The sequence below is a fragment of the Rhinatrema bivittatum genome, chromosome 1, assembly GCF_901001135.1.
Source record: "Rhinatrema bivittatum chromosome 1, aRhiBiv1.1, whole genome shotgun sequence".
Classification (NCBI taxonomy): domain Eukaryota; kingdom Metazoa; phylum Chordata; class Amphibia; order Gymnophiona; family Rhinatrematidae; genus Rhinatrema; species Rhinatrema bivittatum.
Window position 1 is genome coordinate 407,469,579 of NC_042615.1, and position 25,433 is coordinate 407,495,011.

The 25,433-nt window shown below is 45.0% G+C and overlaps 1 protein-coding gene across 1 annotated transcript in view; it reads right to left on the reverse strand.

The window, feature by feature from the left end:
* DNAH6 (dynein axonemal heavy chain 6) overlaps positions 1-25,433 on the reverse strand; it is a 3,261,518-nt gene that overhangs the window by 698,957 nt on the left and 2,537,128 nt on the right. The window contains 2 exon segments of the mRNA XM_029602297.1: positions 19,842-19,931; positions 19,933-20,025. Of these exon segments, the coding sequence (XP_029458157.1) occupies positions 19,842-19,931; positions 19,933-20,025 (183 nt within the window).

Genomic DNA, 25,433 nt, shown 5'->3' on the forward strand with positions numbered 1-25,433 from the left:
TATTTTAAAACAATCTTCGGACTTCCAGCATCAAATTTCCTTATCGGAAGGCGGACAAGGTAAAACATCAAAAGACTAAGGCCCTCTTGCCCTGATAGAAAATTGGCGGATTTTGTGGCCCACTTTGCATAAAAGAGATGTAGCAGATACTGGAGACAGTTGGGGGGGAGGGACGGGCGGGGGGTAGGCAGAGGTGGCACACAGAACATTATGCTATCCGGGACAGATAGATACTTATTTGACCTATCAAACAAAATAATATGCCTCTCTGTTTGTTTTTTTTCAACTAACAGATTATATTATGCATAAGCTGTTAAGCTTTATTCCTTTATTCACTCATGTTGTTATTTCAGAATCAACCGGTTTGGTTTGTTTCGGATTTTCGTCTGTAAAAGCATTACGCTCTTTTGCAATTGCTGGATAGTTTCATGGTTTGTACTGTTGTGTGTAAGTGTGCAACAAGAAACAATAAAAACTTCATAAATAAAAAAAAAACTATAGTATGGGTTATTTTTCCATATATGCATCACCTTGCATTTAACCACATTAAATTTCATCTGCAATTTGGATGTCCAATTTTCCAGTCTCCTAAGGTCTTCTTGCAATTTATCACAATCTGCTTGTGATTTAACTACTCTGAACAATTTAACATCATCTGCAAATGTGATTACCTCACTCGTCATATTTCTTTTCAGATCATTAATAAATATATTGAAAAGACCGGGTTCCAATACAGATCCCTGAGGCACTCCACTGCCCACTCCCACTGAGAAAATTGTCCATTTAATCCTACTCTCTGTTTCCTGTCTTTTAGCCAGTTTGTAATCCATGAAAGATTATCATCACCTATCCCATGACTTTTTACTTTTCCTAGAAGCCTCTCATGAGGAACTTTGTCAAACGCCTTCTGAAAATCCAAATACACTACATCTACCGGTTCACTTTTATCTACATGTTTATTTACTCCTTCAAAAAAGTGAAGCAGATTTGTGAGGCAAGACTTGCCTTCGGTAAAGCCATGCTGATTTTGTTCCATTAAACCATTTCTTTCTATATGTTCTGTGATTTTGATATTTAGAACACTTTCCACTATTTTTCCTGGCACTGAAGTCTGGCTAACTGGTCTGTAGTTTCCTGGATCGCCCCTGGAGCCCTTTTTAGATATCGGGGTTACATTAGCCACCTTCCAGTCTTCAGGTACAATGGATGATTTCAATGATAGGTTACAAATTTTTACTAATAGGTCTGAAATTTCATTTTTAAGTTCCTTCAGAACCCTGGGGGGTATACCATCCAGTCCAGGTGATTTACTACTCTTCAGTTGTCAATCAGGTCTACCACATCTTCTAGGTTCACTGTGATTTGGTTCAGTCTATCTGAATCATTACCCATGAAAACCTTCCTCGGTATGGGTATCTCACATCCTCTTCAGTAAACACCGAAGCAAAGAAATCATTTAATCTTTCCACGATGGCCTTATCTTCTCTAAGTGCCCCTTTAACCCCTCGATCACCTAACGCAGTGGTCCCCAAACCTGTCCTGGAGGGCCACCAGCCAGTCGGGTTTTTGGGATATCCTCAATGAAAATGCATGAGAGAAAATTTACATGTTATGGAGGCAGTGCATGCAAATTTTCTCTCATGCATATTCATTGAGGATATCCCAAAAACCCGACTGGCTGGTGGCCCTCCAGGACAGGTTTGGGGACCCCTGATCTAACGGTCCAACTGACTCCCTCACAGTCTTTCTGCTTCGGATATATTTTTTAAAGTTTTTACTGTGAGTTTTTGCCTCTACGGCCAACTTCTTTTCAAATTCTCTCTTAGCCTGTCTTATCAATGTCTTACATTTAACTTGCTAATGCTTATGCTTTATCCTATTTTCTTTTGTTGGATCCTTCTTCCAATTTTTGAATGAAGATCTTTTGGATAAAATAGCTTCTTTCACCTCCCCTTTTAACCATGCTGGTAATCGTTTTGCTTTCCTTCCACCTTTCTTAATGTGTGGAATACATCTGGACTGTGCTTCTAGGATGGTATTTTTTAACAATGACCACGCCTCTTGCACACTTTTTACCTTTGTAGCTGCTCCTTTCAGTTTTTTTCTAACTATATTTCTCATTTTATCAACGTTTTGCTTTTGAAAGTTTAGCACGAGAGCCGTAGATTTGCTTACTCTCCCCCTTCCAGTCCCTACGTGGGAGTGACTCTGTCCTCTATTGCTGTGCCTGTTCGTCCAGGCCTTACGTCCCTCGATGGGATTGACCACTGTCCTTGATGGCTGTGCCTGTCCATCCAGGCCTTATGTCCCTACGTGGGCTTGACCTTTGTCCTCTATTGCTGTGCCTGTCCGTCCAGGCCTTATGTCCCTACGTGGGATTGACTATGTCCTCTATTGCTGTGCCTGTTCGTCCAGGCCTTATGCCCTCGTTGCAAAGGGAAACCTCAGTCTCTGGCAATTTAAAGTAGTAATCCTTCACAGCACAGATACTTAAATAAAACAAACAGTTTTCTTTAGTTTTCAGGGCAGAGAAGAGAACTTCCTCCGTCTTGCTTATGAAGTCATGATTTGTTTGCAAATGCTTAAATCCTAACAATTTGTACCATTTTACACTCTAGGGGCCAACCCATTCCAGGGAGCTCTTTCCTGCTCAAAGGGAACTCTTCCCGGTGTTGCAGCCTATCTCTTAGTACCTGTTGACTCATGTTCAGAATGAGAAAAGAGCTCCAAGGTACTTAGACTGTGGCAAACACAGTGAGACCATGCTCACAGTGAGACCTCCTCCAGGTCGCCATGCTTTGAAGGCTCGTGCTCCACTTTAAGGGCCAACCCATTCCGCGGAGCCCTTTCCTGCTCAAAGAAAAGGGAACTCTCCCCGGGTGTAGCCAGCCTGTATCTGCCCTCTGCCTCTGTACCTTGCTGCCATATACCAGATGACTCACTCAACTCCTTGTGGTATTCCAGCCACTATCATAGTTGCTCATTGTGTTGGTGCTAGTCTTTCTGCTTGCTGTGTTCCCCCTTCATTGTGCTGTAGGATGTTGATGCCACTTGTCTTGCTGCTTTGCCTGTCAGCACGACAGGCCTTTGAGGGTTCATGCATCTGTTATCGATGCTCTCTTTTGAAGCTGTGGTGTTTTTGACACTCTTGCTGCTGCTTTGTACCTCTTTTAAAGCACTCTTCTTGCCATTCCTGGTACCCCTTTGCCCCTTTAAAGTACCTTAGGCTATTCATGCCACTTTGGTGCCACTTTGCCACAGTGTAAGTACATTGGAGTTCGTTTGTTGTTCTGATGATTGCTCCCCAGAAGTTTCATCAAAATTAATAAGAAAACCCTAATTCTGCAGCCAAAAATAGGCTGCAAATACTTCCCCCATTGACTTTAATGGGAACCGGAAAACGAATGCATGTATCAACGTATCAGGGTCACCACTGAACGAATGCAACATATTTGGCCACCGACGAATACGAATACCGAATCAGACGAATCCGTACTCTCTGCACAATCCTAGCAGGCAGAAGGTATCAGTGCATTTTTCCCCAGTGGTGTTTTTGGATATATGGCAGGAAGAAGCAGGATATATGTGCCCCAAATGGCAGTATTGGGGGACACAGCAGAACTCAGCCTTGCTGTGTTGTGGCCCTCGGAATGGCTTCTTGGGCCGGAGAGGCAGCAGCAGTATGTTTTTTGAAGTGTGGCCCAACTGACGGTGTTGGGGACACAGCAGGAAGATATGGTCAATCAGTCACTGGATGTTACTGGATGCTGGATGTAGGCCCCATTGATGGTGTTTGAGGCACAGGAGGCAGACAGGCAGAGCAGCTGCAGGACCTTCACTTTTCTTTTATTCGTCTTGCCACTCACATAGTAAATTTGAAAACCCAAACAAAGGCAGGTTAATTTTCAGGAACACTAGCTTCTCTATCAAGTGTGATGACAGCCTGGAGCTTTTGAGGGCTTACGATATCCTCTGTCAACGAAAACACTCTTTTGCTGGGGACAGTCGGTAGGTAAGAGTGAGAGCACTGAGCCACTCTTGCTAGGTCTGGCCAGATGCTGGACTTGTAAGACAGCACATCTGTATTCATGTCCTTGATATTCTATGCAAAATAGCATGTCTCTGAGATTTGAGCTGTTGTCACCTTAGCTTGTGACTGATATGTATCTTTCTTCCTAGCTGCTTTCGCTATTTTACTGTGGGGTAGGGATTGCTAGATGGTGATGACAGGGTGCTGCTCTGACTTGTACCACTGTCTGACCTGAGTAATGTTGTTTCCTCCTGTGCAATATCCCTCATCTGGCTCAATTGCTGGTGCTCTAATTGACAGACCTTCTCTTTCAGAATGCTCTTCATATGTGTCAGACTGTTGGCCTGCAGTGTGAGTCTCCTTTTCATACATGGATCACATAATGTATTGAGCATGTATGTGGGGTTTGTGTCAGAGGTCCCAGTCTCTCTGTCATCTGCTTTTACAAGGACACCAAACAGCACACCACCTCACCTCTTACTCTCTTTTCCTGTTGAAAGCCCTCCAACTTTTCTAACAGAATGTTTACATGTCCCAAGGTGGTGCTTGTGGCACTCAGATCTTCTGTGGGATCCTTAAAAGGCTTCAGGATTTTCACAAACTGTCTCATCACTGATCAGTTATGATGCCGTAGGGGAGCCTGCACACCTATTTTCATTTCCCAAGACAGATTATGCAGGGGTGTCTGCTGCTCCAATAGCCTTTGCAGCAACATGTAGGTAGAATTCCAGCAGGTGCCCGCATCTTGAATGAGATGATTGTGAGGTATCTCTAATTTCTCCTGCTTTTCATGGAGAAGGTCTCCTGCCTTCACACTTTGGTGAAAGTGCCCAGCTATTTTTAACATTTCTCTATTAACCATTCAGGTAACATGCTCTGAATCTCTGGACCCCAGCCTAGGGCCTCCTTCACTGCCAGGTGCAGGGTGTGAACAAAGAATTGTGCACTATGATATCCCCCATCGGATACTGCCTTTACCATATTAGAGACATTGTCAGTGAAGAACATTGCATTAAGACCTCTGTCTCTCTCATCCAGCTGTCAACCCTCCAGCATTTGTCTAATAGCTGCTAAAATATTGGCACTGTCTGCCAGGTGAGTGTGCAGCAAAACCTACCTGCATTCCTTTGCTACAGCCCCTGTGGAGTTGCTGCCTGCCTCTACCTCAGCCAGGTCCCACCAAAGTGCTATCAGAAAGAGGAAGGAGTGTGAGTCATTTGTGGTTGTCAAGATGTTGCTAGTGAAATGCAACATGCTGAAAATGGTGCTGGAGTGATTTTATAGTTTGGCACTAACAGCTGCAGCAAATGCCTGATACCTATGTTCTCCAATACCATTGGGGCTGATCATCTAAAGCGATGATCTCACCTATAGTCCTAGTCACCACTTTGGATACTGCCTACTTCTTTCCCCATGACAGTGCCACCGAACACTACCCCATTTCCTGCTTTTATGGTCTGCTACAATAAGATTGCGCTGCTGGTACTTTAGGTTTTACCACTTGCACTGCTTTTTCCAAAGGCACTGGTATACTATGGCTGCTAGTGCCACTGCCTGCCCTTTCTCTCTCCTCCCATACCAGGGTCTGGCAGAAACACAGATGGTGCTGGCATATCCTTCCCAAATTTCAATTTCTTGTGGCTTGACATGCCTACTTCTATTGCTGATGTTTTGGGTCTGAAAAAATCCCTCTTTAATTTGGTTGGGGGACTCACTGTTGTCTTGCAAAGAAATCCCCTACCAACTCCTGTGGGTTTGCCATGTCCTCTAGTAACTTTCCCTGACCTGATGGGATTTTATCAACTGCTTTCCCTGCTTACTGGGATTTAAATGATAGTTAAAATGGCTCTTTATTATTCTCAAAGAAGTGGATGTGTGTGTGACACTGACTAAAGTGATCACTCTGTGTGTAATGTTGAACAACACACAGAAAGAATGCACTACAGTACTATTTTATTATTTTGATCTGCTGACTAGTGCACTGCATGGTGCATGCACACACTCACAGAAAAAGCAAAGAATGGAATGCTCTAATACAATTATGTTTTGAGTAGTACATAGCACAGTCATACACTAGTAAATGCAATACCAAAATTAATCCACAGGCTGTACCTGTTGTGGTGACTGGCACAGACTGCTTTCTTTGTGAATGGACTGACACTGACTGGTACACACAGATTAAGACACAGAAAGTTAAAACAGCCTCTCTGTCTAGGGTACTGTAGCACAGCTAGCTACTAGCGCTGCACTACACTAGTTCATAGCATGTTTCAAATTAAATTAAATACTATAGCCTTCCTTTCCCAAGGAGGAGAGAAGGGGCTGGAAAACATAAACCTTCCTCTTGATCAGTAGCAGTGACAATGAGATGCTAAATAGAAAGTAAAATTTGTGCAAATGAACACAGCGTGACAGCAGCCAAAAGGATTAGAAAGGATGGAATATTTCTAATCTTGATCAAAAGCACACTATTGATTCAGAACTGTTGCGCCCGTCAGTCGCAGGCGGCAGAAACCTTTGCTGCTCACCTCCTTTCTCTTCAGTGCTCCGAGTTTGGGGAGGAAGGCTGCTTCCGCTTCTCCAAGCCGACCCTCATGGTGTTCCTGGGACGGCGTGGGCACTCCTGGCAGCCATCTTGCATCCAGGGTGACTTAGGGCACGCGCGCGCCTGGCCCCTTCTTGAGCGCGTCATGGCGGGAACCTCAGGGGCGTCCCCACCACATGACGTCACCCATTTTCACTACTTAAGTTCAGCTGACTTTCAGTACAACGTGTTAGCAAGGATTCCAGTACTGCTTAATTCCGCCATTCTGGGACTTCAGTTGATGTTCCTGTCTGAGTGTTCTCAGCACCCGCTCCACAGAGGCCTTGCCGCATTCAGGGCTATCCGCTCCTCGGAGAGCCATTTCTCATTGTCTCTATTCTCTTACAGTGAGACCGTGCATCATTCCTTGGATGACCCTTCTCTGCTCCAATCCGGGTTTTCCAAGTGTCTACACATCAGCCTGCTACCTCAAGTCCTTGTGAGTACAGAGCCTGCTATCTACCTTTACTGTGTGGATTCTCAGGTTATTCCGCTCTGCGGACCACTACTGGATCCATACCATCTTGTGCAACCTTTACCACCGGTGTCCGACCTACCCTGCGCTGCGGACCACTACCAGAGATCGCCAGCACAAGCTCCACTGAGAGAAGATACTTCCTGGGGCACCCCACACTGCGGGCTATCACCGGATCTCTACCGCCTTGTGTACTTCCAACTTCTGTCTCTGGCCTACCCGCTCCGTGGACCACTACCGGAGAAAATCTACACAAATACCCCAAGAGGAAGTCCTTCCCGGACCACCACATGCTGCGGGCAATCATCGGAAAGAACAACTTGCAGGCCCTACATCTTGGACTGAGTTTACCAACCCGCTCCCCGGGTTACCATTGCAGTTTAATAAAGTTATTTCCTCTGTTGTCTATCATACCTGAGATTCCACCTGTCATGGTAAGTCCCCACAGGACTCCTCCCTGTGGGTAGAGTCAGCTCTTACCATGACCCAGGGGCCCACTGTCTAGTTATAAGCACACAGAACATAATAGATTGCTAACTCCATGGACTTGGCTCAGCTCTCAGCATTGCAGGCCATTTCTAGCCTGGCCCAACAGATTTCAGAACAACAGAGGATACCTTGGCTACCTTGGCTACCGCCTTTAAACAGCTGAATTCAAGACTGAGTGATTCTTCTACCTCTAGCAAGAATGCATCACCCCCGATGGTTACTGGACGAACTACAGTTCCTCTGCCAGCTCCTACACACTTCTCAAGGGATTCCCTGTTGTGTAGGGGCTTCCTAAATCAATGCTGTATACATTTCTCATTACAACCGGCGTACATCCCTACAGCCACTACCAAGACTACATATATTTTGTCCTTGTTGGATGGAAAAGCCCTGGCCTGGGCTTCACCCCTCTGGGAACGCAATGATCCAGTCTTAAATGACTTGCCTGGATTTCTGGCTCTTTTTAAGTCAATATTTGATGACCCCGCTTGCCAGTCCATTGCTGGTTCTGCACTCCTGAACCTACAACAAGGAACCAAGCCACTCCTGGACTATGTGACTGAATTCAAGAAACTGTCTTCCGAACTCTTCTGGGATTCAGGTTGCCTACAAGCAATATTTCTATGGGGACTCAACTCCCACATAAAAGATGAACTTGCTGCCCGGGAGTTACCTGATACCTTAGACTCCCTTATGAACCTTGCTGGGCGTATGGACCACCATGTACGCGAATGCTCTGTTGAAGTAAGACCTCTTAAGAAGCAAGTAGCTGGAGGAAACCGTTCCCGGCTCCTACTGCCAGCTCCAGTCCAGCCTTTACCAAATCCTGAAGAGGAAGACGAACCTATGCAACTAGGCTGTAGCCACTTGACCACCAAGGAGAGGCCCTATCTAAAAAAGATGGGCCTCTGTATGTATTGCGGGAAGACTGGCCATGCAGTCCAGACTTGTCCTATCTGTCCGGGAAACATGAGGACCTAGGATCTGCTGGAGGACTCTTCCTAGGTCTCACTGCTCCTTCTCCTCCACTAACCCTTCCCGTTTCCATCATCTCTGGGCCTCTCGATTTCACTACTCAATCACTGGTCGACTCGGGTGCAGGTGGGAGTTTTATTCTGAAAAGATTGGTAGAACATCTTCGACTTCCCACTGAGCCAGTACCCACACCTCTGCTTTTCTCGTCTATACACGGCGAGCCGTTGCCAGGAGAAGTTTCGCTTACCATGCAACCTATTTGCCTGCGCACAGGATCCCTGCATACAGACACCATCATATTCCTGGTTCTTGAAAAAGCCATCCATCCCATAGTGCTTGGCATACCATGGCTACAAGATCATTCTCCCCAGTTCAACTGGGCATCTATGGAGCTATCACAATGGGGTCCTGACTGCCATGACAGATGTCTAAAAAAAATCACTCCACTGCCATGTATGGCTACTACCTCCCAGCCTCTTGGTCTACCACCACAGTATGCCGCATTCCAAGACATATTTTCTAAGCAAGCTGCAGATGCGCTTCCACCGCATAGACCATATGACTGTGCTATTAACCTAAAGCCCGATTCAGAGCCACCCACAGGAAGAGTTTATCCACTCTCCTTTTCAGAGACTGAGGCCATGTCAGCCTACATCCAAGAAAATCTGCAAAAAGGATTTATTAGACGTTCTAAGTCTCTGGCAGGTGCCAGATTCCTTTTTGTCAGCAGGAAAGATGGATCCCTTTGCCCTTGCATTGATTATAGAGATCTAAATGAAATCACTATCAAAGACCAGTATCCTTTATGTCTAATTTCTGAATTGTTTGATCAGCTCCAGGGGGCGAAGATTTTCCCAAAATTGAATTTGAAGGGCGCTTACAATCTTGTCCGTATTCTTCAAGGGGACAAGTGGAAGACAGCCCTTAATACTCGTGATGGCCACTTCAAATATTTGGTAATGCCCTTTGGCCTGTGCAACGCCCTGGCCATATTTCAAAATATGATGAACGACATCTTGCGAGATCTGTTGTATCAGTGTGTGGTCGTATACCTAGACGATATCCTTATCTTCTCCTGGGATGTGCAAACTCATCAAGCAGACGTCATCACTGTCTTACAGAGACTCCGGGACAACCGCCTATATGCCAAATTTGAGAAGTGTGCCTTCCATCAGGAGTCTGTTCCATTCCTTGGGTACATCGTGTCCAGTAAGGGTTTGCAAATGGACCCCCAGAAGACTAAAAGCATACAAGACTGGCCTCAACCCACCAGAATAAAAGCTCTACGCCGCTTCCTTGGCTTCACAAATTATTATCACACTTTTATCAAGGACTACTCGACTTGATCATACCACTCACCACTATGACTAAAAAAGGGGATAACCCTTCACACTGGTCTCCAGAGGCTATCTCTGCCTTTCAAATACTCAAGGAAGCCTTTCTTAAGAAACCCTGCTTATGCCATCCTGATCCTCATCGGCCATTCATTGTTGAGGTCGACACCTCTGATGTCGGTGTAGGGGCCATGCTTAGTCAGCATAGTGATGCTCATGTTCTGCACCCCTGCTCTTTCTTCTCTAGGTGCTATTCACCAGCAGAGAGAAATTACGGCATTGGTGATAAAGAATTGCTTGCTATCTAGCTTGCTTTCGAAGAGTGGCGTCCTTGGCTAGAAGGGGCTCAACACCAGATAACCGTGTTCACGGATCACAAGTACCTGAAATATCTCTGCCATGCTCAAAGGCTTAACCATCACCAAGCCTGATGGCCATTATTCTTCAACTGGTTCAATTTCCTGCTTAAATATCATCCAGCCGATAAGAATGTTCGGGCTGACGCCCTCTCACGCTCCTTTACTCCGGAGGATGTGTCAGATGAACCACGCAACATCATTGACCCTAAGAAGGTAATGCTGGCTGCTACCCATTCAGTTTCCACAGGCAAGACAGTGGTCCTTCAGATGCTATGGAAAAAGCTGTTGAATTGGGCCCATGACTCCAAGTTAGCAGGCCATCCAGAACAAGCCCGTACTCTCGCTACTTTACAATGATATTATTGGTGGCCGTCTATAAAAAAGATGTTCAAGCTTACGTGGAGTCCTGCGCTACCTGCGCAAGGCAATAGCCTCCTGCCAGCCGTCTTTGGGGCCTCCTCCAACCGTTGCCTATTCTTGATGAATCATGGACACATATTGCGACTGACTTTGTTGTCGACTTACCACCATCCAATGGGAAAAATACAATATGCGTCACTGTGGACCGCTTCTCAAAAATGACACACTTCGTAGCCTTACCCGGACTTCCATCTGCCCAGAACCGGATAAACTGTTTGTGCGGCATATCTTTCGCCTACATGGGATGCCCAAACACATCGTACTGGACAGAGGTGTTTAGTTCCCCACCAAGTTCTGGAGGGCGTTGTGTCATAAGTTCGACATCTCATTGGATTTGACCTCTGCCTATCACCCCAATCTAATGGACAAACAGAGAGAATGAACAGAACCCTCAAGCAGTTCATCTGGGCCTATGTCAATTCTAGGCAGAATGATTGGGCAGAGTTTGCCCTGAACTCGCATCCAGTGTCCGCTACTGGCTCCACTCAATTTCAGATAGTTTATGGCCACCAGCCACTTCCACCACTTCCCATACCATTGTCTGGAACGTCACCTGCTGCTCAAAATACATTCAGCTCAAGCTACCTTCGGTTTGGTTTGCTCCACAGTATATAGGACCCTTCACTGTTCTTCACCACCTGGGATCCTGTTGCGCGCACCGTCCACATCCGGCCCACACACGGGCCTGCTCACCTCTCTGGCTCTTCTGCAGGTTCCGGGTCGGCCTCCCCAGCGGCAGCTGCGAACTCCTTCAGGCCTCAGCGTCCCGTGGCGGCAGTCGCCGGGCTTTCCACTGCGCAACAGGCCTCACGCCGGAGTTCAGCATCTCCCGTGGTGTTGTCCACGCCCCTACGCATGCATGTGCAGACCGCCCATCCAGGGGCGGGTCCTAGCTCCGCGGCACGCCCTGATTGAAGAAACTATTTAAGGAAGTTCCTGCCTGCACATCCCTGCCTTGGCAATCGGGTTGGCATTATTGTGTGCTAGATTGTCACTGTGTTCTAAGCCTTGTTCCAGTCTCGTTCCAGCCTTGTTCCAGGATCCTACTGTTCCAGCCTTGTTCCTGCATCCTGTTGTTCCAGCGTCCCTCTGTTGCTGCGTCTGTCTGTTCGTCTCCCAGGTAGTACCTTCGGACTGTCTCTCTGGTACTGACCTTGGCCTTTCCTTGACCTTTCTGTCTGCTGCCTGCATCCTGACCTCTGCCTGCCTTGTGACCTCATCTGACCTCCAGTACCTGATCTCTGACTCCTTGACTACTCCTCGGACTGACCCTCGGATTCTGACCTCTGCCTGATTGACCACGTCTCCTGATTCTGGCTCTGTCCCTTGCCTCATTGCCTACGCTGTTCTGGTCCTCCTTGCTCCATCTGACATACAGTCTCGGGTCCGACCGCGCTCCCTTGCTGTCCGTGGGCACACCTGTCTACTACCTCCACAGTAGACCCTGCGAGGCCCACCTAAGTCCAAGTGGTCCCGATCCCTACGGGCTCCACCCAGGGGGACCTCGATCTTCCAGTGGTGAAGCTCATCCAAGCCTCTGTCTCCTCCAGTGCTCCGCCCCCTGGGAGCAGGTGCGTCCTGGTCCCTACCAGGGAGCCGTTCTCCAATGCTTCAGGACAAGGGTCCATCCCCGAGCACAACAGATCCTTAACCTACAGCTTGAAGTTGCCACCTTCAATAAAAATACACGCTTTCCACGTTTCACTCCTAAAACCCCTCATCCTTTCTAAGTTCTCCAGCAAAACTCCGGACCTATAACCTTTGGATGCTGAATAGAACATCACTTATAAGGTGGATGACATCTTGGATGTTCGTAAAAAAGGAAAGCATTGGGAATATCTCATATCCTGGGAGGGGTACGAACCAGAAGAGAACAGCTGGGAACCTGCTGCCAATATACTGGATAAAGATATGCTACATAGGTTCCACCTCACTCATCCTAGGAAGCCAAAAACCCCTGGGAGGGGCCCTAAGAAGGGGGGTACTGTTGCGCTCATCGGTCGCAGGCAGCTGTGACCTTTGCTGCTCATCTCCTTTCTCTTCACTGCTCTGAGTTTGGGGAGGAAGGCCACCTCCGCTTCTCCATGCCAACCCTCATGGCATTCCTGGGATGGCGTGGGCGCTCCTGGCAGCCATCTTGCATCCAGGGTGACCTAGGGAACATGTACGCACGCCTGGCCCCTTCTTGAGCGCGTCATGGCGGGACCCTCATGGGCGTCTCCACCGCATGACTTCACCCACTTTCACTACTTAAGCTCAGCTGACTTTCAGTACTATGAGTTAGCAAGGATGCAAGTCCTGCTTAATTCCACCATTCTGAGACTTCAGTTGCTGTTCCTTTCTGAGTGTTCTCGGTACCCGCTCCACGGGAGCCTTGCGGCACTCAGGGCTAACCCCTCCTCGGAAAGCCATTTCTCACTGTCTCAATTCTCTTACAGTGAGACCGTGCATTGTTCCTTGGACAACCCTTCTCTGCTCTGATCCGGGTTTTCCCGGTGTCTATGCTTCAACCTGCTACTTCAAGTCCTTGTGAGTACAGAGCCTACTATATACCTTTACTGTGTGGATTCTCGGGTTATTCTGCTCTGCGAACCATTACCGGATCCATACCATCTTGTGCAACCTTTACCACCGGCGTCTGGACCACTAGAGGAGATCGCCAGCACAAGGTCCACCAAGAGAAGGTACTTCCCTGGGCACCCCGCACTGCAGGCTATCACCAGATCTCTACTGCTTTGTGTACTTCCAACTTCTAGCTCTGGCCTACCCCGCTCTGTGGACCACTACCGAAGATAATCTACACAAGTACCGCCAACAGGAAGTCCTTCCCGAACCATCCCGCACTGTGGGCAATCATCGGAATGACCAACTTGCAGGCCCTACATCTTGGAATGAGTTTACCAACCCACTCCCTGAGATACCACTGCAGTATAATAAAGTTATTTCCTCTGTTGTCTATCATACCTGAGACTCCACCTGTCGTGGTAAGTCCCCACAGGGCTCCTCCCTGTGGGTGGAGTCAGCTCTTACCACGACCCAGGGGCCCACTGTCTAGTTCTAAACACACAGAATGTAACAAGAACGCTCAGTGTAATATAGAGAGCTCAATTCAACAGCTAAGAGCATAAGCAGGTATCTCCAATGGAAGACAGATTCAAATTCAAGCTGAAACAGTCTGCACATACTAAAAGAAGAATAGACAGACAATATATTTATAAATGATCTGGAAAGAAATATGACGAGTGAGATAATCAAATTTGCAGATTATACAAAATTGTTCAGAGTAGTTAAATCACAAGCAGATTGTGATAAATTGCAGGAAGACCTTGTGAGACTGGAAAATTGGGCATCAAAATGGCAGATGAAATTTAATGTGGATAAGTGCAAGGTGATGCATATAGGGAAAATAACCCATGCTATAGTTACACAATGTTAGGTTCCATATTAGGTGCTACAAGCCAAGAAAGAGATCTAGGTGTCATAGTGGATAACACATTGAAATCGTCGATTCAGTGTGCTGCGGCAGTCAAAAAAGCAAACAGAATGTTGGGAATTATTAGAAAGGGAATGGTGAATAAAATGGAAAATGTCATAATACTTCTGATTTCTACCACAATAATTAACGTAGGAATTATCTACTGCCCCCCTGGATGCCTTAACTCTGAACTCTCCAATTTCCTAGAAACTATCTCTTTATTTCCTATAGATTTAAACAAAACAATATTGCTCGGTGATTTCAATTTGCATCTCTCTAGTCCCTCCACAATCACTAATTCTTTCTTGGACTCTATGACCGGCCTCGGCTGGGAACAACTCATTAAGACTCCTACTCATATCAAAGGTCAAATACTAGACTTAGTATTTTTCAATCCACTCCAGCACTTCCCTATTTGGAATAACATCACAGTGGTCCCCATCCCATGGTTAGACCACTATAGAATCCATTTTTCCCTTAATTTAAATAAAGGTTCACACACAACAACAAAGATACAACCAACAATACATAGAAGAAGAAAATTCATTAATGCAGACACATTCGTAGAGACAATTACACCTAATCTACCCTCTACTTTATCTTCAAACATAAATGATACAGTATACTCATGGAACTCAGCAATCTCATCTACTCTGGATACCATTGCCCCTTTTATACAAACTAAACAAAACAAAAACAAAAAGAAAACAGATGCTCCTTGGTACACAAAATCCTTACATACTCTAAAAACCCTCCTTAGAAAATTAGAGCGCAATTGGCGCAACAACGAAACCAATGAATCAAAAAACAAATACCGCTCCACACTACGCCGATACAACAAAGAAATAAACCAAACAAAGAAACATTATTATGCTAACATCATAGCCAAAGCTAATGGTAACCCCAACACTCTATTTAATATAGTAAAAACTTTAACTACTCCTTATAACGAAAATTCAACAAACTCTGATACTAACTTTTGCAATAAAATTGCCAAACACTTCGAAACCAAAGTACTCAATATCACTGCAGAATTTTCAAATCTTCCTTATCCCACTCAGGGAAAGGAAGAACCCACCCAATCATGGTCAGAATTCAACCCTGTCTCAGACACCTCCATCCTAACCATCATAATAAACAAAAACCATCTAACTCCCCCTACAACCCATGCTCTGGAGCCTTTTTCAAAGCCCTTAAACACGAAGCCTGTTCTTTTCTCAGTCTTTTAGTCAATCAATCTCTAGAATCAGGTGAATTCCCTCATATCCTGAAAAAGACCTCCATATTACCAATTCTAAAAGCAAAAGCAAAAGATACATCAGACCTCAACAATTACAGACCTATCGCCACTCTTACTTCCCTGGCCAAATTAATAGAATCCGTAGTACTCCATCAATTAACAGACTTTCTTACCGAACATAACATTCTTCATGTCAACCAACACGGATTTAGAAAAGGTCATTCCACAGAAACACTCCTTCTATCTTCCTTTGACACATTTCTCCGTGCATTTGATTCATACACAGACTACATCATAGTCTTTTTAGATATATCAGCAGCGTTTGATACCGTTAATCATCAGATTCTCATGTCAGATCTCAAATCCATAGGTATTACAGGCACAGTCTTAAATTGGTTTTCATCATTCCTTTCCAATCGACCCCAGCAAGTTAACTACAATCAACAACACTCCACCCCTTATACTATTAACTCCGGTGTTCCCAAGGTTCATCACTTTCTCCTATTCTATTTAATATATATCTTCTCCCTTTATGCAATATCTTATCTTCTCTCAATTTACAATTCAAAATATATGCAGAAGACATCCAATTTTTTGTCCCATATAAAACATCATGGTCAGCCACTCTATCCCTGGTCTCTCTCTATCTATCCACTATTAACTCCTGGTTTTCGCATAACCGATTAAAATTAAACCCCTCAAAAACCGAACTTATACATCTAACCTCCATCTCCGATTTTTCATTAGGTCCACCATCACATTTGTTAATTAATAATACTTCCATTCCTATAGCACGTTCTGCCACAAGTCTTGTCGTAAACATAAACTCAGACCTTTCCTTAAAACAACACATCTCTTCACTCACAAAAAAATCTTTCTATAAGCTACGACTTCTAAAACATCTCCGTCCGTTACTTTTCTACCGAGATATAGAAACTATTCTTCAATCCTTAATCTTTCTGTTCTAGGCTATTGTAACGCTCTTTATTTAGGGACTACCAGACTCCACCTCTATCCACTCCAACTGATTCAGAATACTGCTGCCCGGATACTAACTAGAACCTCTCCACGTCATCATATCTCCCCTATTTAACAATCTTTACATTGGCTACCCATAAAGTTCAGAATAAAATACAAAATCCTCTCCATTATCCACAGTTAATTCATAATCATACATCCACCTGGCTTTGCTCATTACTTCGGATTAAAACCAACATGACATCTAAGATCACTTAACCAAAATCTTCTAGATATCCCCTCACCCAAACAAGCCAGACTAGACCTCACTAGAAAAAGGGCCTTTTCAATAGCCGGACCAATACTTGGAATTCATTACCAAACCCCCTACGCTCAATATCTAACCCCTCTCACTTTAAAAAATCTCTCAAACCCACCTTTTTCAGCTTGCATTTAATACTTCATCTAATTAAACGATTATTCATATATCAATCTATACCTGCATAGTCACTTGCACTTTTTACAAGCCTCATTCCCTACATTTTTCAATCCCACTTTTCTCCCTACCCTTCCCTCCCCCTGCAATATTAATACAATCTCCATTTTTTCTATTATTTTCTCCTCACTCGACTCCCTAGATAATTAAGCCTATGGCATCAAACCTTTTATTTTATAAAATCTTTAATCCTAGCATTCTGACTAGTTATTGTTTATTTTTTATGTATATTTGAAACCTCGTTTTATTTTGATTATTTTTATGTTTATTTTAGTTGTGTAAACCGTTTTGACAAAATTTATTTTTAAAAACGGTATATAAATGCTTTTTTAAACAAACAAATAAATAAACAAATAAATAAATAAATAAATAATGCCTCTGTAACGCTCCATGGTGAGACCACACCTTGAATAAAGTGTACAATTCTGGTCACCACATCTCAAAAAAGATATAATTGCAATGGAGAAGGTACAGAGAAGGACTACCAAAATGATAAGGGGAATGGAACAGCTCCTCTATGAGGAAAGACTAAAGAGGTTAGGACTTTTCAGCTTGGAGACGAGACGGCTGAGGGTGGATATGATAGAGGTGTTTAAAATCATGAGAGGTCTAGAACGGGTAGATGTGAGTCAGTTATTTACTCTTTCGGATAATAGAAAGACTAGGGGGGTACTCCATGAAGTTAGCATGTGGCACATTGAAAACTAATCGTAGAAAGTTCTTTTTTACTCAACGCACAATTAAACTCTGGAATTTGTTGCCAGAAGATGTGGTTAGTGCAGTTAGTATAGCTGTGTTTAAAAAAGGATTGGATAAGTTCTTGGAGGAGAAGTGCATTACCTGCTATTAATTAAGTTGACTTAGAAAATAGCCACTGCTATTACTATCAACGGTAACATGGAATAGACTTAGTTTTTTGGGTACTTGCCAGGTTCTTATGGCCTGGATTGGCCACTGTTGGAAACAGGATGCTGGGCTTGATGGACCCTTGGTCTGACCCAATATGGCATATTCTTAAGTTCTTATGTTCTTAGAGCAATGATTTACTGATTTAGAAAAATGCTTCACACTGATATGTTCTCATTCTTTGTCAGTCTCGTTTCCTTGACAATGGATCCCGGTTATTCTCTGACCTCACACATGAGTGGTCGGCATTAGGGCTGGCTGCTATGGAGACTCCCATATGACCAGCTTGAACCTCAAACAGACAGGCTCTATTCTTTACAATGCAGCCAATGCTTTTCAATGGGAAAACAAATGAAACTAATGGCATAAGTTTTATTCTTGGGACTTTCTCATTCATTTTATGGGGGCCAACAAATCAAATGAATAGGGCATATTCATCGCAGATTGGCCATTCATTTTAAACAAATGCACATCCCTAATACCCAGTTTTGAAATGCATGTACTGTGGCCTGGGCCATGGGGATCATTAAGCACTGACATAAGCTCTGTGGTGCTTATCAATAGCATAACACCATTAAGGCAAAATTCATAGAACAAAGAACTACAAAATAAGTGCAAAAAAGCAACATTTTAAAATAAGTTTGTTGTTATAACGGCTCACAAATTTTATCCCATAGGAATATAAACTAAAAGAAATAAATGGGGAGGGTAATTTCAAACATCCCACACAGGCTAAAGTCTATGGGTACTTTTTGCCTGCAGACTTTAGCCTGAGGTTTTTCAACTGGGATTTATGTACATACATGAACTATGAAAATTTGCAGATGTTTGAAGAAACAATACCAACATACATACATAAAGTTAGATATGCTCAGGAGCAGGTATAACTTTCTGCATATATATCTATGCTTATACTTTCTAAAATCAAAAGTATGCATACAAATAATCATTGAAGTTCGATATTGAAAATGCACTGGATGCTTCTTAGTCAGATAATTAGAACTTATTTGGCTAAATGGCAGCCACTGAATATCCGCTTATGTTCAGTGGCCACCACTTAGCCAGATAAATCACCTGTCTTGCTAAGTGGTTAGCTAGATAGTGAGTGTAACTGGGTGGCATTACTTATCCAGCTAGCTTTTCTGAATAAGTAGCGATATTCATACTTATCCAGTTAAGTTAACCAGATAAGTTAGACCTGCCATACAACAGTTTATCCAGCTAAGTAACAATTTATACATGGATATTCAGCAGCATAGCCATGCTGCTGAATATCCATGTAAATTAGCCAGATAAGTCTTATCTGGTGAATTTACATACCAAGATATCTTTTGAATATTGAGGCAACTTCACCCCTTGGAACACCTCTTTGTTGTGCATGTTTAAATACACATGATATCACTTTTGCGCATAATTTTACAAGCATAACTCCTGCATAATTTTTAAAAGTAATTTACGTACATAAATTGGGTTTTATGTATGCAAAACCTTTTCATAATTTCCCCCATTTAAGCATAAAAATAAAAGATAACAAGAGGAAAGAGCAAAAAGTCAAGAAAAATGCAGGTTGATATTTTGAAACAATCTAGCCAATAATGATATTTCAATATGTTGTTTTTAGGTTTTTCTATATAGAAGAGAAAACATAGAAATGACAACAGAAAATGACCAGTGGTCCATCCAGTCTGCCCAGCAAGCTTCCCATGGTAGTATCTGCCATGTAGGTTACCCCCATGTATCAGTCACTGCTGCTTGACCTGCTATACCTATGACTTGATCATAGAAACAGGTCCTGTGTTGTTGATTGTTTTTTTCCTTGATGTCTATGCATCAGTACTCCAAAGTGTAAAAAAGTCATGGCTTGTGTTGGTTGTCCATGAATCAAAATTTCTCTTTCCCTCCACCCCTATGCCTCTCCTTTGAAGCAGAAGTATTACTTTAAATGCAATTAATTTTATGTGCATACATAGATTTAAGAAGTACATAAACTTATTTGGTCTTCATTAGCATTTGTTCATAAGCAGCAAAGGAAAAAAAACTGATAAATCAGGTGCTTCTTTTTTCTTAAATAATGCTGAATATTAACAGGAAAAAAACAAACCTGTTTAAAGTATTTTAGTGAAAACTGATACATAGGGTCTATTTCTGAAAGACTTGCGATTACAAAGTACATGACAGATCCTTGTGTAGCGGACCAAGCGATACTTTTCTCGAGCAACATTTATTTTCAATTCTGTGGCCTCTGCTTCCTTCAGTCTTGTTTTTATGGCACCTGAGGTGGTAACCTGTTGAAGAAGAAAACAATGGCAAAGTGAAATGATTCATTAGTAGTCTTGCAATATAATCTTATAATCTATATCGGTAACTAAAACACACCATTGAAGTAAGTATAGTAAAGACATAATAGAAACAGAATTGCTAGTTTCTTGTGATCAGCAGTAATAAAGCATTTTTCATAAAATATATCCAACAATTCCCCAAAAGAACAGAACAATTAGAGAAATCTTTTTACATCAAAAATAAAAATGTCTATCAAATTGGGAGCCAATTTTATAACATAGTGCTTAGGCTGAAGGATTTCACATGCACTTTAAAAATAATTTTCAAAGTGGGCTTATTTACTTAAGTACGCTTTGACAATTAGCAGATATATGCAAACCATTATGTGGCACACACACACACATATGTATACCTGCATCAGGGGCATGGCAGCTAGGCGAGCAGTAGCAAAACCTTCAGGGGTATCAAGGGCATGACAGCTAAGTAGACTGGCAGCAAGACCTCCAAGGTGGTACATAAGGGGCATGACAGCTAGCTATTATGGCAGCAAGAATCCCAGGATGATACATATGGGGCATGACAGCTAGGCAGAGTGGCAACAAGACCCCCAAGAAAGGCAGCAACATTTCCAAAGTGCTTTCAATCATCTTGCCACTCACATGGAAATTTTGGAAGGTCCAACAAAGGCAGACTGATTTTCAAAAATACCAAAATTTCCATCAACTCTGGCCCATTTTGTATAATGAGAACTCACAATGACCCCTGCCATTAAGAAGGCACATTCATTGGGCATGCTGGTTGGTCAGCAAGAAAAATAATGCTGACCAACCCTGTCCATGGCTGGCCAGACTGCAGACTTGTGAGCCCCATATGCCAGCAGTCTGTGTCCATGTCCTTGATGGGTTTTCTTATGAAAGGTTTGTCACAGAAATTCTGCTTGGGTCTCCTTTGCTGGGGTTGGGTGAGAGTCTCTATTCTCTGTTGCTTTATGGCTTATGTTAGGAAAAACAGTTCTGTGGGTGCAGCGTCTCTTTGCTGCATTAAGATGAGGGAGAAAGTGAAAACTGACAGGGTGCTATTCATGTATGCACTGTTCTGTGAGATGGCTACTATATCTTCATTGCACCTCTACCTCCGGTGCTCTTGTACATGCACCATAGTTGCAAGTACCTCCTTCATGTTTGTGAGATGTTGGGATTGGAGGCGAGACTCCCTTGCACCCATGGAACACATATTGTGGGAAGCATGTAAGTATTATTTTGTGTCAGAGATTTCAGTCTCATTTATACCTGCTGCTGCAAGGAGTCCACTAACTGCAACACCTCTGCATTTATTCCCTCTTGCTCATGAAAACCCTCTATCATTCTCTAGAATATTTACTATGGGGATAAACCCCCCAGGATGTTACTTCTTAAACTCAGATCCTCCCTGGCATCCCTGAAAGGCTGCAGGATGTATATAGTATAGACGTGATTCGGCCAAACCATTCCCTTTGCCTTCGTTATCGGCCCGCCGTGGGAAATTTCATTTTCCCACAGTTCGGACCAATTTTTTTTCGGCTGCCCCAAAACAAAAAACCAAAACCCACCCCAATCCTTCAAATGTAATTAATTACAACCCCCTCACCCTCCTGACCCCCCCAAAACTTGCTGAAAGTCCATGGTGGTCCAGCGGGAGTCCAGGGAGTGATCTCCCGCTCTTGAGCCGTCGGCTGCCAGTAATCAAAATGGCACCGTGACCCTTCGCCCTTACATGTGACAGGGGCTATCGGTGCCATTGGCCGGCCTCTGTCACATGGCAGGAACAATGGACGGCCAGCACCATCTAAAAAATGGACAAGGTGGACAGGGTCTGCTTGCCCAACGGAACTCCCAGTTTGGTTTTATCAAAGAGATAAAAAGTTGGGTGGACTTCCTATGGGTTGTAGTGCGGTCCAAATAAAAGGCGAGCGCACGTTTCCAGTCCAAGGAATGCAGGGCCTGCTCACCTGACTGTGAGTGAGGTTTTGGAAAAAAGGTAGGAAGTATTATGGACTGATTCAAGTGGAAATCAGAGACTACCTTTGGCAGAAAATTTAGGGTGAGTGCGGAGCACCACACGATCATAGAGAAATTTGGTATAAGGTGGGTATGTTACCAGTGCCTGTAACTCACCAACTCTGCGAGCCGATGTTATAGCAACTAGAAAGAGAACTTTCCAAGTGAGATGATGGAGCTCGCAGGAGTGCAGGGGCTCGAACAGAGGTCACATGAGCTATACTAGGACAACATTGAGGTCCCCATGCCGAGAATTGGAGGATGCAGGGGAGGCTTTAGCTGTAGCAAGCCTCTCATAAAGCGCCCCTACTGAAATCGGGGCATCTCCTACATCTTTGTAGTAAGTGGCTATGGTGCTGACATGCTCTCCGATGGAGGAAGTTTGTAGGCTAGACTCCCGAGAGGTACCAGAGGTAGTCCAGGAACTGTTGCGACCCCGGGCCGGCTGGGACCGCCGCCGCCTACCTGCACCCAGCTCCGGTCCCCTCCAGCCCCGAACGGGCCGTGCAGGCCTCGGGACGCGGCGTTGCCGCGCCGACATGGCTGCCGGCGTCCTCCCGCGGCTGGCCCCGCCCCCTAGCCGCGCGCACGTGGCTGAGCCCTGGAATTAAAGGGGCCAGCGCGGGAGAGCCCTGCTCCTCCTCTGCTGACGTCAGACGCTGCAGGGCTATTTAAGCCCTGCAGTTACAAGCCTTCCCTGCCTTGCAACGAGGTTCCCAGGTTTGTCCTGCTTCCAGTTGCGGTGTTCCTGCCTTATCTTCTAGTTTCCCTGGTTCCTGAGTCGGATTGGCTTTGGTGATTCCCTGGTTCCTGACGCGGATTGGCTTTCGGTGATTCTCTGGCTCCCGACTCGGATTGGCTTCGGTGTTTCTCTGGTTCCTGACCCCGGTTCGGCAAGCGGTGATCCTCTGGTGTACGACTTGGCCTGGTAAGCAACGACCCTCTGGCTCTCGACCTTGGACTTCTTCAGGACTCCGTCTCCGAGGATCCACCTAAGTCCCAGCGGCCGGGTCCCTACGGGCTCCTCCTGGGGGCACACCGGCTTCCAGGGTGAATCTCCTAAGTCCCAGCGGCCGGACTCTTACGAGCTCCTCTCGGGGGAGTACCGGCTTCCAGGGCGAAGACCTTCTACCACCAGGCCAGTCCCACCTTCTCTTCATCTCCCTTCTGGGTCCTTGGTCGCATGGGCCTTCCGTGGTTTCCTCCACCAGCCATCCTCGAGTCCGCCTCTGCCACCTCCCGGTCGGGACCACTGCTGCGAACCCTCACAGCATTCCATCCTTCGGTTCCGATCGGCCCTAGGGTCCATGAAGCTAACAGGAACCTTGTTGTGGGGCAGGAATAGGGATATATTTCCTTTGTCGTGCACCACAAGGAGAATCTTTTACACTTGGAACGATAAGATTTCCTAGTAGAAGGCTTCTGTGAAGCTACGAGGACCTGGGACACATTGTCAGAAAGGTTAAGGGATTGTAGGATCAACCTTTCAACATCTATGCTGTCAGAGACAGGGAGTGGAAGTTCGGATGATGCAACAGTCCGTTGTTCTGCATTATTAGAGTTGGATCTGTGCCCAGGCGAATTGGTTGCTGGACTGAGAGGTCGCGTAGGATGGGAAACCAAACCTGTCATGGCCAGTAAAGGGCTATGAAGATTATTGCGCCCTGGTCTTGTTGTAACTTCATGAGAGTCTTGCTGATGAGTGGAAGTAGAGGGTAGGCATATAGAAGACCCGTTGCCCATGAATGGGCAAAAGCATCCCTTGGAGGTGTCTTACGGCTGCGGTGTAGAGAGTAGAATTGGTCTACTTTGCGGTTGTGAATTGACGCAATGCGGAGATCTATGTGCGGGTGGTAGGGATGTGCAGCAGGGACAGATACGTTCGATTCGGTATTCGTATTCGTTGGGACCCAAATCCGTTACATCCGTTTTCGGGGGACCCCGATTCGTCCATTAGTTACGTATGGTATTCGTTTCCCATTAAAGTTAAAAAAAACCCCATCCCAGCCCTTTAAATTGAATTAACTACAACCCCCCACCTCCTGACCCCCCCAAGACTTGCCAAAAGTCCCTGGTGGTCCAGCAGGGGTCCTGGAGCATTCTCCTGCCCTCGGGCCATCGGCTGCCAGTATTCAAAATGGCGCTGATAGCCTTTGCCCTTACTCTGTCACAGGGGCCACTGGTGCCATTGGTCAGCCCCTGTCACATGGTAGATATTCCTGTAAGAAAGGAAAGTAGCAAGCTGTTATGGACCAACTCCCCAGGGAAGTGGAGTTGGCAATCTGTTCTATGATATTCTTCTGAGGAGAGGAGCTAACAATAAGATATTGTACTTCGTTACTGAGATAGCAATCAATCATGCCTCTGCTACGGAGTAGCAATAAGTTATATATAGGCTGCTGGCAAGTCCCAAAGAAAGAGAAGGTAGTTGTCTATATAATACATCCGTGAGCGGTGTTAGTGATCTGTAGTGGTTGGCTCCCACAGAATGATAGTAGTGTAAGGAATGACCACTAGGAGGAAATGGTGAATCCCTGGGCCGATGGCAGATGACAGCGCCCCCAGGAGGAGATCCTGAGAGGAAACACAAATAGTTCTTTATTAAGCTGGAAGCTGGACCACCAGAGGTGGCAGTAGAGAGTCGAGGTATCCGGTAGAGCTGAAGTCCTTCTGATACTGGAATGTAATCTCTGGGTCGCTGAGCTGTAGAGAGAGACTAGAAGGAGTGAGTAGACGGGTATACTGGATACAAGATGGTACACTCACAATAGTAGATGTCTGCAATGGTCTCTATGCCACAGAGAGTCTTCAGTATATTCAGGAACAGGAGCCGTAGGCGAGCACTGGTTCCTCTACACAGTCTGTAATAAGAACTCACAATAGCTGTATATGAAATGGCTTCTAGTGTAGAAGAGAGTCTGTAAAGGAGTATAGGAACATAGGCCCTCATAGAGCGAGTACCGGTTCCTATCTGCAATCTTGCCAATCTAACTCTCGTTCTCTGTACCTGCAATAACGTCTTGGATGGAAGGGAGTCTTCAGAGCTATAGGAATGTAGGCCCTCATGGAGCAAATACCGATTCCTATGTACAATAGAACTCACTGTGTTCACGTCCGCGATCGCTTCTAGGCAATGAGGAGTCTTCTAAGTATTCCAGCAATCTGAAATCAAGAATAGAGAGCGGAGCCCCCGTGGAGCGGGTACTCCTGGTAAGTTTGAAAAGGCCGAACAGTGGGGACGGATTCCCCAGGCTGACTCGGATCGTTGTTGCAAGTATCGTGGACTGCCGAAGCAAGTCCAGTTGGAGTTCCTTGCTAACTCGTTAGAGTTTAGCAAACAAAGACCTTTTAAAGTGCAAATGGATGACGTCACTACG